This window comes from Corvus cornix, chromosome 14 (genome assembly GCF_000738735.6).
Source record: "Corvus cornix cornix isolate S_Up_H32 chromosome 14, ASM73873v5, whole genome shotgun sequence".
Lineage (NCBI taxonomy): Eukaryota > Metazoa > Chordata > Aves > Passeriformes > Corvidae > Corvus > Corvus cornix.
Genome location: NC_046344.1, coordinates 6,951,081 through 6,963,869, shown reverse-complemented (window position 1 = coordinate 6,963,869; position 12,789 = coordinate 6,951,081). Strand labels below are relative to the sequence as shown.

Below are 12,789 nucleotides of genomic sequence, written 5' to 3'. Positions count from 1 at the left end.
AGTTGATATTAAATGCTTTATTTTCAATATTAAAAACCAGTATTTTTAATAACTAAACAATGCTAAATTCATCTTACCAAAAAAAAAGGATGAGGTGGGGGGGGGTTCTACCAGGGACGCTACAGCCCCGGCCTCGGCCGGCAGCGACAGAGCCCGACCCCCCCCAGCCACACACGTACCGCAGGAGAGCCCGGGGGGCCACAGCGGCCCCGGGTCCCCAAAAGGAGAGGGGCAGGGGCCAGCTGAGTCCCGTGCGAACAGCCACCATGGGCCAGGGGACAGAGCCGGCGTCACCACAGTCCCCCAGGAGGACAAGGCCAGGCTAGGAGCCCAGGGGGGATTTGGCACAGTGAGACCCCCAGGGTGGGGCAGCCCAGCCTGGGGCAGGAGGGGGCTGGGGCAGCCCCATCTGCCCCCCCGCAGCACCAACACGGACCAGGACCAGGAGCCGGTGTGTAATTCCACAGCGTGATCCCATCCCAAACCCACCCCGTGGCAGGAATTAGTGTCAGAAAGGAGCAGCAGGCACAGAGCCCAACCTGGAGAATAGCCCTTGGAGAAGCCACTAAGAGAAAAAGGCCACCTGTGACCCCCCACCGTGCCCCTCCACGGGCTGCTCGAGGCCTCTGCTGCCCACCTGGGAGCCAGGGGATCCCCGCTGGGTGCCCCTGGGGACAGTCCCTGTGCAGCAGCCAGAGCCTCCTGGCAGGCAGGGAACGGGGCTGTAAACTGCAGGGAGCCGGGCATGTAAACACAGACCAGGGCATGGGGGGGCCGTGCCTGGAGGCTTCTGGCCCCGCACTGCCCCAAGGGACCAAAACCGGGGGACGAGGGGGGTCCACAAGCCCCAGCCCTCCCCGTGGAGCCAGGAAAGCAGCAGCATCCCCCAGGAAGGGGGCTCTGGAGCAGGGGACAGTGACACTCGACCGTGTATAAAAAAGGAACTTATCTTCCCCGGGAAGAGTTTGTGTCCCACGGCCCCGGCTCGGGGGTCCGGGGCTCCGGGGCCGGTGGCCGGGCAGGGAGGTGTGTGGGGAGTGCCGGAGCCAGGGCGCGGCAGCGGCCGGCGCGGATGTTAGAGAGGAGGCGAGTCTACGTTACATGGGGAGGGGGTGCGGGGGTCCAGTCGAGTCGCGCATCCCGGGAATCCGAGCACTGAGATGGGTCAGGGAGGCTGGCGATGCCTGTGGGTGATGCAGCTCCTCAGAAGGAGACCTGGAGGGGCTCAGGACAGGCATTCCCCCTGCTCCCCCTCCTCTACAAGCCCCGGGGACCACAACTCCATCCTCCCATGATGGATCGGGAAGCCAGGGCATTGCACTGGGGTCCCAGCTCCAAATCCCACTCCCACCCCAGGGACCACCAGCCCCTCACAGACCTCACTTGATGAGGATCCCCGTGGGCCGGGCCTCGTCCTCGCTGGTGTTCCGCAGGTTCCGCTCCGCTTCCTCTGAGGACCTGTGGCAGAGCAGGGTGAGAGGCACTGCCACGGCCCCTCAGCACCGGTTACCCCATTCCCACCCCACTCACGCCAGGAAATCCTTCACTTCCTCCACGGTGATGTCCCCAGTGGTGTCCAGCGGGTTCTCCATGCTGCTGTTAGGGGAGTCGATGGGGCCGGGCGAGAAGGCACCTGGGTGCTCCTCAGGGGACCCTGGGGAGTCACGGGACAGGAGGGATTGGGAGCAGCCAGGACACAGGGCCAGGCCTGGAGCAGGGCTATGGGACACGCTGTGTGTGCAGGGACAGGGTGGTCACTCACGGTCACTGTCCGAGGGGGAGTGCTGGCCCTCGGAGCTGCGTGGGACGTGGGTGCCGTTCGCCTGCGGCAGCTTCGGCGTCACCATTGAGCTGTTGCTGGAAGGAAACAGGGAGAAGTTATGGCCAGAACCGGTGTCATGGGGTGGGTGTGCAGGGGTTCTACCAGAGCACAGCCCCCCATGCCCCCAGGACAGCCCACCTGAGGCAGGAGGTGTCCTGGAGCCGGGCAACCTCCAGCCGGCACAGTGGCTCTGTCACATTCCTGGCACTCAGCGAGAAGCGTTCGAACTCGGATGGTGAAATTAGGTAGAAACCTACGGGGGGACAACGACGAGCCTCAAGGATCCCCCACAGGGCTGCAGGTGGGGTCAACATCCCAGCGACACAGGATGTCACCTGGTGCCCTCACCTTGGCCATGCTTGGTGAAGACACAGGAGGCAATGCCACTGATGTCCTCCTTACGGATGCAGCTGTAGTGGACCTGGGGCCGCAGGCTGGGCACGGTGAAGATGTGGATGTCCCCCAGGTTGGTGAGACAGGCCAGGCAGTTTTCCAGGCGCTCCTCGGAGCCAGCGCTGGCCAGGCTCACCAAGGCCACCTTCCGCACCCGGCAGCCCTCGTGTGCTGTCAGCTTGAACTTGGTCTTGGCACTCACTTTGGGCAGCGTGAACACCTGGGAGGGGCAAGAGGAGCTGGGGTCAGGGGAGAACAGGAACCTGCTGGGTTTAGGGGGGCACCTTCTCCTTGGATTCACCACCCTAGAACAGGCATAGGAGTGCCCCCCAATGTGACTGGTCACCTCCAGCCCTGTCCCCGCATGATGAGGACATCCAAAGAGGACATGGGACATTTCGTGTCCCATCTCTTCCACAGTGGACACTCAGCCCTGCACTCACCTTGAACTGTTCCTCAGAGGAGATGAGCATGGAGTGGCTGCCCTGCATGTCAGGGGCCTTGGCGAGGTCCCGGGACACCTCATAGGGTTCAGGCAGGGGGTTCCCTCGCCCATCCAGCACCGCAATGGCCACCACGGGTGCCCGGTGCATCAGCTGGATCTCCTTCCCCAGCACCGCCTCCACCGCCCGCTCTGAGAACTTCTCCTGCGATGGCACCTCCAAGGCGTAGGCGAACACCGACCCAGAGTTGGTCCCTGCCCACATTGTGGGGCCGTGGTGGGCGGCTGTGGGGGCAGAGCAGTGTCAGAGCCCCCTCCCCAGAGTGTGGCACCAGCCAGACCCAGCTTGGGGGCTTTTCCCAGGGAGGGAGGGGGTCTCACCGTCACGGAGAAAGGTGTCAGCGAAATAGAGGCACCGCACGACCCCCGAAAGCGAATCATCGGCTGAGCGAGGCTCGATCCGCCGCTGCACCGGCGTCATCTCCACCTCGGGGGGGCCCGCCTGCTCCGCCAGCTGCGCATTGGCCTCCTGCACCTGGGGAGGGGACACGGGGTCAGTCCCTGCCAGGTGGGGACGGGGAGCTGCCATGGTGGCCCCTACTCCCTGCCCACCTTGCTGGAAGGGCTGCTGGCGTTGAGCCTCTTCTTGCCCGACACGCGGCTCTTGCGGATGCGGCGGAAGGACTGACGCAGGGACTTCTTGAGGGACTTCACGCGGGACAGGGGCCCCTCCATGGCCAGCGAGTCGTTGGGGTGCAGTGTACACCTGCAAGCACCGATGCTGCTCAGCACCCGCCACATCACTCCAGGGGGTCCCCGCACTGAGGTCCCCCCATACCTGGCCAGCACGGGGTTGCGCCGGTAGTAGTCGAAGAGTCCAAAGCCGTGGCTGGTGCCGAAGGCCACGAGGTTCCACTCGGAGTGGAGGGTGACGGCAGTGACGGCGGCGGGGGGCACGCACTGCACCAGCACACTGGGCTGGAAGCCGGGGGGGAAGTGGAGGGGCCCATTCCGAGGGGCCAGCCGGTCATGGCCCTTCCAGGTGAAGCCCTCACGGTCCTGCAGCAGATCCACGGTGGCCACACTGACCGCGTGCTCGGACTTCTCATCGCTCAGCTCCATCACCAGCACCTGCAGGGACAAACACAGATGGGGGGACACACTTAACCCCCCACACAGCCGGCCTGCTGCACACCAGGGGCTAAACCCACCAGTAGAAGCCCTTCAAGGACAACCACGGGGGTCTGCAGGGTCTGTAGACCTCTCATGCCATGGGGGAGCCAAGAGGTGCTTAGCAGCCCCTGCTCTGTCCTTGCCACCCTACCTGCCCCGCCGTGCCAGCCACCACCATCTTGGCCGTGTACTTGCAGAGCGCAATCTTCTGCACACCCAGGCGCGGGTCATCGCTGTAGGGATCAAAGCAGCCCACCTGCGGGAGGGGACAGCTGAAGGGACAGCCCGGACCCCTCACACAGCTGTGGGGCAGCCCCTCCTGCACCCCCACATCCCTCCACCAGCTGTGGCACACGAACCACTCTGGGCATCACGCCCAGGAAAAGTCTGTCCCCACGCACCCCCTGGCTCTTTCCCCCATGCTGGGGCAGACCCGCGGGATGGGGCCCACGGAACAAGCGTCCCTTGTGTCCCCACAGTGCGTCACACAGCAGCTGTGCCCTGAGCCGGGGGACACGTCCCCGGGGCGCAGCCGGGATGGCTCCGGCAGGTGTGTCCCCCGTGCCCGGCTCTGGGTTTGCCCCCTTGGGTGCTGGCAGAGCCAGGAGGGTGCTGAGGTCCACCCCAGCGTCCCCCTGCCCAGCGGACCTCACCTTGCGGAACGGCGGCCACTCCTCGTCACCTGCCTGGTTGAGGCTGTCGTTGTGCTCACAGTCTGTCTGGAAGATGTTGGCGGTGCCCAGCTTGTAGAGGGGCTTCAGGGAGACCCCCGAGGCGTCCCAGAACCGCACCGTGCCGTCCTCATGCCTGAGCGGGGTGGGGGGGGGGGGGTCCTGTCAGCGCAGGGCCCCAGCATCTGCCCAGCTAACAAGAGCTGCCTGTGTGCTGGCAGCCACTGTGCCAGAGGGGGGGACAACGGGGGACAGCGCAGCGGGTGACACACTCATGCCCAGCCAGAACGAGAAGGGGCAGCCCACCCGAAAAGAAGGAGTGGATGCCACCACCACCCCATCCCATTCCCTCATCGCAGGAACAGGTGTGGATGTGTCCCCCCCCGCATTTTGGGTTTCCCAGGCCCCCTCGCTCCTGCCAGCCCACTCACCCAGTGAGGAGAAGCCCCCTCTGTGTGGGCTCCTGGGCCAGGTTCTTTCCCCCATCAATGGGCCAGGCCTGGAAGGAGGGATGGAGAGGGGATGGAGAGAGGGATGGAGCCCACTGGGCTATGCTGGAAGGGTCTCAGCAGGACCCCTCCCCACCATCCCCATCACTGACCGCAGAGGATTGCCGGGGGCTCTGCTGCTCGCCCACACTGACGATCCTCTCCCAGAGCTTGAGAGGCACGTTGGAGACATGGCAGGAGCAGGTGATGGCAGAGGAGTGGAGCGGCGCCAGGTACGGGGCAGGGATGGTGGGCCAGCCCGGCGTCTGGAGGTCAATGGCCACCAGCTCCTCCTCCACCAGCACCACAAGGGCTCGGGGGTTCTCAAAGCCTGGGGAGGGGGAAGATGGTTGCTGCACTTGGAGACCCCCACACCACCACCCACTCCCCAGGATGGCCCCGGTGGGACGTACCTCCCTCAGGCACCTCTGCGCTCTGCACAGTGAAGAAGTCGATGACGCGGGAGGTGAAGTCGAGCGTGGCCAGGGTCTGGCCCTGCAGCACGCTGACACAGTGCCTGTCACCGTAGCTGGCCCGTGGCATCCCCCCACTGAAGATGATGAAGGGGTTCCTGTGTGGCATGAAGCAGCTTCCATCAGACCCTGGACCCCCAAGTGCCCCCCGTGCCCATGTCCAGCCCACCCACCTACCCTGACTCGCAGGTTCGCCAGAGGATTTTGCTGATGGCTTTGCAAGGGAATGGACCTGAAACGAAGACGCTGCGGTTGTAGCACTGGGATGGGGGAGATCAGCTCCCAACCCCAGAGGCCCCCAGACCCCCGCTCTGTACCGTAGGGGATGGTGGACATGACGGGCTGCTGGGTCCTCTGGCCAGTGCCACTCACTGCCCACACCATGTACCCGCCATCGCTGTGGGAGCTGACGATGCTCTTCCCACTCTGCTCCCAGGCCAGGCTCTCCAGCTGCTGCGGGGGCACACAGGGGGCTCAGCACCCAGACGGGGACACACATGTGGGGCCGCGGCCCCACCAGCCTCCCGCCAGCCCCGGTACCTGGTTCCCCAGGAAGAGGTGCTGGACAACACGAGTGCTCTGCTCCCAGAGGACCACCAGCCCCCGGCTGTACCCGATGAGGAGCCGGCTGCCGTCGCATGGGTGCTCCTGGATGGATTCCACGGGCCCCAGCGCCTTCCCGCAGCGGTAGTCATCGGGGGCACTGCAGGGGGACACGCACAGGGGGTCAGAGCAGGGCTGGGGGTGGTGGGCATGGGGCATGGGGTCTGCAGGGCTCTCACCTCTGCAGGATCTCATCTGGGAAGAGGGTTTTGTCCTCCAGCAGCGTCAGGGTGGGCAGGGTGACAAAGTACACGGCACCGCCCTCAGTGCCCAGACAGACCATGGCACCAGCGGCCATCGGCAGGACCACTGTCACCCGTGTGATGCCAGGGGAGCAGCTGTGGGGGGAGCAGGGGCTGCGTCAGCACTGTGTTGGGTCTGAGGGAGTGTCAAAGAGATCCCAGACCTCCTCTGCTCCATCCCTACATCCCCATGCCCCCGAGCCCATGAGGACACAGACAGCCTCAGTGCTGACAGCAATTAGAGCCAGTAATCACCCCGGGCCCTGCCCGCACCATAAAAAGTCCAGAGCTGTTCCTTGCACCCAGCATCCAAGTTGGGATTAGGGGAGCATCCCAGTGGGGAAAACACCACCACAGAGAGGACCTTGGCCACCATCCCACCCAAGCAGGCCAGCTGCTCCCACGCGCCGTTCCCAGCTGGCAGCGGCATTGCTCTGGCCGCAGCCCCCGCGGGGGAGCGGCTCGGATCCCCTCAGGCAAGTACTTAGCACTGCCGGACCCTGGGCGTCCCGGGAGGCCGAAGCTGCGGGTCTCTTCCAGGTGGGAGCAGCCCTCCTTCTGGCACACCTCCCACAGGTGCAGCGTGTTGTCATCCAGCAGTGAAAGGAGCCAGCCCTGGGGGCAGTGGGATGACAGCGGGGTGTGTGAGGTGCTGGGGGGCTGCTGCTGGGCCACCCCAGGACACCCACGTACCTGGCCGGGAAGGAAGTGCAGCTGGGTGACAGTGGCCGTCTCCTTGTGCAGGCCCGTCAGCTCCACGCCTGGCGCGCCATATCTGAGGGGGGCCGTCAAAGAAACAACGAGGGTAGAGCACCCCCCCCTTCCCCAGCAAGTCTCAGGAATCTCAGGATCCCCCAAATTCCCCCAGGTCACAGTTCTGCCTGCAAACACCAGTTTAGCCCCCTGTCCCCAGGAGAGCCAGGGAAGAGCATCCCTGGCTGCAGCCCATGCCAGAGCTGGCCTTGGCACCACCATCCCCAGCTGGGATCCACCAACTCCAACCAGGACACCCTGAGTCAGCCGGGGATCTACCAAGCACCTCCAGCTGGGACACTGCAGGTCAGGCTGGAATCCACCAGTCACCTCCTACCGGGATGTCCCAGGTCAGGCTGCGGCGAGCACACACAGCTGGGGTGGGTGTGCAAAAGGTGCCGGGAGCCCCGGCACGCACCGGCAGCGGGGTGGGGTTCGGCATGCGCCGGCACAGCCTCACTCACCCGACTGGTCCCGGCTCCTTCAGCGACGCAGCTCAGCAGGAACTGCGGCAGGACCCGCGCAGCAGCTCCAGCACCGCATGGAGCCCCCTGGCCTGGCATCCCCGGCACCCCCAGAGCCGGCCAGCTGCTCCCCCCAGCCCGGTGTCACCAGAGCACTGTGCAGCCACATCTGGGCATGCCGTGTGCTGGGGGTCCTTGCCCCTGGCCACCTTCCGGCGCCCTCGGCACAGGGAACCAGCTGGGTGGCTCTGCTGGCCGGACTGGCAGGAGCTGTCTGGCACAGCCGAGCCAGCAGAGCCAGGCATGAGCCATGGAGTTTTGGGGAGAGCAGAAAACAGGGCATGGGAATGAAGCAGGGAGCACACAGAGGGCTCTCAGCTCTCGGTGGACGGGGGCTGCCACCCATCCTTGCTCATTCTGGGGTCTTTCCCCACCCAAAATAGTGCCACGAGCTGAGAGCCCTCAGGGTAAGTGGCTTGAGCACACCAGTGTCATCAGCATGTGCGACGGGGGTCCAAGCCCAGAGACCCGCAGCTGCCCCAGGAGATACCCCCAGGCACTGGCAGCCCCTCGATGCCGGGCTGTCTGCAACCGGATCCGCCCAGCCTGGCCGGGGAGCACCCAGGGGTGCCCCCACTAACCAGTAACGCCAGTCAGGCCAGCTCCGGCTGCTGCCTCGCCCGGCCCCGGCTTCCACGGCACCGCCAACCTCCAGAAGCATCTTTGTGGCGGCAGCCGGAGCGGGGCCGTGCAGGAAAGGGGTACCACGCTGGGTACCACCCCAAAAACCATCCCCGCAGAGGATGCTCAGGGCACCGCGGCCCCCCTGCAACGGCATCCCCGCGGTGCCGGGGGGGGGCTCAGCTGGGACCAGCACCGCGGGCCAGGCGGGCGAGTGGGGCGGGGCGAGTGGGGCGGCCGGCGACGTCGCGGCCGGGCTGGCACCCGGGCGGCCCCGGCAGAACAAAACACGCCATCTTTGTGCTCGGGAGGCAGCGAGCCGCCGGCCTGGGGGAGGGGGAGCGCGGCGGCCCCCACACCCCGACCCCGCTGCGGGCGCAGCCGCCCCCGCGCCCCCACCCCGCATTCCTGCGGCGCGGGGCCCCCCGAGCATGGGCCGCATCCAGCCCTGGCCGCCCGCCAGCAGCCCTCTGAAGTCTCCCTGCACGCTGCCGGCAACAAAGCCCGGCCGGCCCCGCGCCGGCGTCCCCCGCCTCGGCCCCCACCCGGGACCGGGCTCCGCGCCCACCGCAGCCCCGCACCCCGGCGCTGGGCCGGCCAGAGCCCCCGCTGCCCCCCCGAGGGCTGCGGGGACGAGGCCAGGATGGACAGGAGCACCCCCGGGATAAGCGGGGTAACACCAGGAAGGACCCCCGCTTGGGATGCCCCCCAGGACAGCCGAACCCCTTTGTCCCCCCGGCGTTTTGGGCGAGGTGGGGGTTTTCTCCAGCCGCCCCCTCGCCGGCCGGCCCAGCTGCAGCACAGCTGGACGGAGGGATGGACGTCAGCCGAGTGGGGGCTGCCGGATGGGCCAGAAGCAGCACAGCCACGTCTCCAAGCATTCTCCGGGATGGGGACAGCCAGAGGAGTGCAGGAGGGTCCGGGAGGTCCTTACCTCCTGCTCATGTGGGAGGAAAAGGATACAGCTTGACGGCTCCCGCCTTGGTGCCAATGGCCATCACGCGCAGGACGGGGTCGTAGGCCAGGGCGCTGGGCTGGCTGGGGAAGCCGTGCTCCACCGTCTGCCACGGCGACAGGCAGGTCAGAGCCGGACCCCCCACCTCTGACCCTCCCAAACCTTCCACAGCCCCCGTCAGCCCCACAGCTCCGATCCCGTACCAGCCCGAGCATCACCCCTGCCATGCGGGATGACAAAGATGCTGCCCTGTCCCCCACTGCCACCAAGGGGAGCCTTGGGGAGGGGGGACATCACTCCTCACCCAGTTGCCACCCAGCACCCCAAAACCCAACCCAACAGCCACACCACGGGCCGGGGTAGGTCTGACCTTGAACAAGCTGCCCCACCACCCGCGAGCACTTTGGGGATGGGACCCCCCTTGCTCTAAACCCTCGAGGTGAGGACACCCCAGGAGAGGTGAGCGGGACCCCCACTGCGACATCACCGGGCGTCCCAGATGCCGGGCGGCAGAACCAGGCGAGCGGGACCCGCCAGCGCCAGGGACGTCCCCGCCGGAGCCGCGTGTCGCCCGCGGGCACCTTCCCAAGGAAGTCCCGGCCGTCCGGCGTGCCTGGGCTCGCCGGCTGGGGAGGGGCTGCCCTGGCAGCGGGGGGACGCGGGGGGCACCCACCGCCCCGGCCCGCGGCGAGGGGACCGCAGGGTTCCCGAGGGCAGCTCGGCTGAGCAGCGACGGCGCGATCAGACGATACGGAGGGCCGCCGGAGCCAGACTGGCCGGATCCTGACCTGTTCCCTTTGTCTGGGGCATCCGAGAGGCGCAGCGGGGCGGCTTTCCGCACCCGCCGGCGGCAGCCACTGTCACGCCAGCTCCTGCTCCCCTCCCAAGGGACACCTTCAGGAGCGTGGAAACATCCCCAACACATCCAAGGCGTCCCGACCCATCCGAGTGGGTCCCAACACGTCCAAGTGACGAGGAAGTGGATGCTCATGGGTGGATGCCGATTCCTGTGGCAGCCCCCACGCAGGGTCATGCCGAATCCCCCTGGGATGCACGCTGCGCTGGAGGAAGGAGCTGGGACAGCAGCAGCACAGGGACACCACAGTGATGCTTCAGGCCAGGGACCAACACGATGACCCCGGCAAAGATTGCCCAGAAAAAGCTGTCCCAGCTCCCCAGCACCCCCAGTCCCAAAGGGGGGCCCGGCTCAGCCCCCCACCCGCAGCCCCGGCTCCCGCCCGCAGCGGGGCCGCATCCGGCAGGCTGTGCCGGCCGGCCAAGGCGCGCTCCCGGCCAAATTACAGCAAAGCCCAGGCAGATCCGGAGCTCGGGAGGAAAAACAACCGTTAATGGGAGGCAGGTGGGCAGCCAGCGGCCCCAGAGCTGGGACGGCCGGAGCAGGGCTCTCCTCAGTCTCCCCCCAGGACGTCCCACTGGCACAGACCCATCCTGGGCACCCATTCGGGCAGGATCCGGCTGTGGGACTGTGCTCCCCAAAAACAGGGGGCTCTGGCTGGGCTAAGCCTCGCACCCCGGCCAGACCCTCACCCACGGCGGCAAGCTGGAGGGCCAGGGCTGTGCTGAGCAGTGGGAGCTGGCTCTGACCCCTCACCACTGCACATTCTGACACCTCCCAGCCCGGTCCTGCTGTGGGACAGCCCGGGGGTCCCTCCGGTGCACGGCATTGTCCCCACCATGAGTTGGGCAAGTATCCCACAGCAGTGCCAGGATGCTGCCGAAGGATGAACTGATGGACACGGTTTGGGCTCATGCAGGGGCCACTGCCGGTGGTCTCCTGCCCCCGCGGCCAGGGCAGGAGGGTGGTCCCAATGCCACGGGGCTCCCGGGACAAGGTGCACCGAGCCCCAGGTGGGCACCCGCTGGCACAGCCCGATGTCCCGAGGGAAGGGTCTGGCACCCCAAGGCTTGTGGGGTCCCTCCAGTTGTTTGATGAGCTTGGGGGGCTCTTCCACCCCGAATGCGGGGGGCAAATGGGAAAAATCGGGAGGGAGGAGGGAGCCTCTGATATCCCCCGAGGTCCCCCAGAAACACAACTTTGAGGTGCAGGGGAACCCCAAGCCCAAGGGGTCATCGCCACAGCCCTTCCTGCTGACACAGGGGGTCCAGCCCCCCAGTGTCCCACCTCGGAGGAGACAGGGGTGAGGGGCTGAGACCCACATGGGGGATGCAGCCAGGGGTGCTCCAAGGCCAGACGGGGTGCGGGACCACGGGTCACCCCAAAACGCCCGTGGGAAAGGCCTGGGGGAATCCACGGGACAGGGGGAGTCTGGAAACGGGGCGCTCCAGGGAACCCCTCCCAAGAGGGGCTGGGGACAGGGATGTCGCGCTGGTAAGGGGGTCGCATCCCCTCCCGGGGTGCCCCCCTGCACCGCACGGGGAAGAGCGCAGCCCCCCGGGGCGCATCCCGCACCCGGGGCTCCCGGTAGCCACCCCCGGGTTGTATCCTCCCGGGACGGCCCAGCAGCCTGTCCCGGGGTCCGCCGGCCAGGCAGCCCTGCCCTTTTTGCGTGTCCCTTTCTCCCGGGAGCGGGGAGGTCCCGGTGCGCGGCTCCCCCGGGGGTTCAGCCGGTTCCAGGGGGCGGTGCCCCGCACGCTGCTCGCTTCCCCGCGGGAAGCATCCCGCCGGGGTACCAGAGCCCCGCGCCACCGGGGGGTTGCCCGCACGCCGCACCCTGCCCGGCACCCCCGGTGCCTCCCGGTGGTCGCCGCCCCCGGGATCCACCGCCGCGCCCCCCGCTCGCCCCGGACGCACCTTGCTGAAGGCGAAGAGGTCGTGGCGGAGGCGGTCGCGGTGCGGGTCGGCACCCTGCCGCCGGAACCGAAACTTCATCATGGTTGGGCCGGCGGCGGCGGCGGCGGTGGCGCGGTACCGGGCGGGGCGGGCGCGGCCGGCGGTCCCGGGGCCGGTCCCGGGGCGGCGGTGGCGGGGCCGGGGCGCGGCGCGGGGCGGGGCCGGCAGGGGGCGCGGTGCCGGTGCGGGGTCCCCGGTGCCGGTGCGGGGTCCCGGTGCGCGCGCCCGCCGAGCCCGGGCAGGCACCGCCGCGGCGGGGGCGGGGCGGAACCCTGATGGACAGCTCCGCCCGCCAATCACCGCGCGGTAACGCGCGCCGCGCGCCGCGGCCCCGCCCACCCGCGCTGCGCGTGCGCCGCCGCGGATGCCGATGGGATGTGTAGTCGTCCAACTCGACGCTTTCTGCGCTGGATTTATTTATATTATTTTTTAAATCTTTTCCTTTCGGTTTTTTTCCTCCCCGTGGGCCTGGTGGGGGACAGCGAGGGCACCTCCAGCCTGGTCATCGTGGTCACAAAGCCCCCACAAACATGGGGTGTCGTGGATTTAGGGTCTCATCATGTGCCCCACAGCCATGGGGTGCATCAACATGGCGGCGCCCTGGCTACTAGGCCTGGGGCATCCTGCCGGCTCCCAGAATTAGCATTCGAGCCTCATTCCCGGCTGGCGACTCATTATTCCCGCCAGGGCACCGGCAATTTTGTTTCCCACTTCCCCCACGGCATCATCCCAAGGTGGGAGGGGGAGCAACCTGCCCTGCACCCAGTTTTGGGGTGAGTCACCCCGGGCAGGGCATGGCTTCCCCTCCCTGCTGACT

At 67.3% G+C, this 12,789-nt stretch overlaps 1 protein-coding gene across 2 annotated transcripts; it reads right to left on the bottom strand.

Moving 5' to 3' along the window:
* Positions 1-25: 25 nt before the first annotated feature.
* On the bottom strand, positions 26-12,071 carry LLGL1 (LLGL scribble cell polarity complex component 1). Of its 2 annotated transcripts, none has more exons than XM_039560259.1 (23): positions 11,934-12,071; positions 9,169-9,266; positions 7,001-7,082; positions 6,792-6,922; positions 6,245-6,403; positions 6,003-6,165; positions 5,780-5,915; positions 5,640-5,694; positions 5,403-5,560; positions 5,103-5,320; positions 4,933-5,000; positions 4,484-4,637; positions 3,982-4,086; positions 3,496-3,788; positions 3,270-3,423; positions 3,039-3,192; positions 2,659-2,942; positions 2,171-2,435; positions 1,961-2,075; positions 1,763-1,857; positions 1,531-1,654; positions 1,379-1,458; positions 26-1,184 (listed from the first exon to the last, which is right to left on the bottom strand). In XM_039560259.1, the coding sequence occupies exons 1-22, from the start codon at positions 12,012-12,014 to the stop codon at positions 1,380-1,382; spliced, it is 3,171 nt and encodes a 1,056-aa protein (XP_039416193.1). In that variant the 5' UTR covers positions 12,015-12,071; the 3' UTR covers positions 26-1,184; position 1,379. The 2 variants fall into 2 exon arrangements, with proteins under 2 accessions (XP_039416193.1, XP_039416194.1); XM_039560260.1 differs by having other exon boundaries at positions 6,807-6,922.
* Between the last annotated feature and the right edge of the window lie 718 nt (positions 12,072-12,789).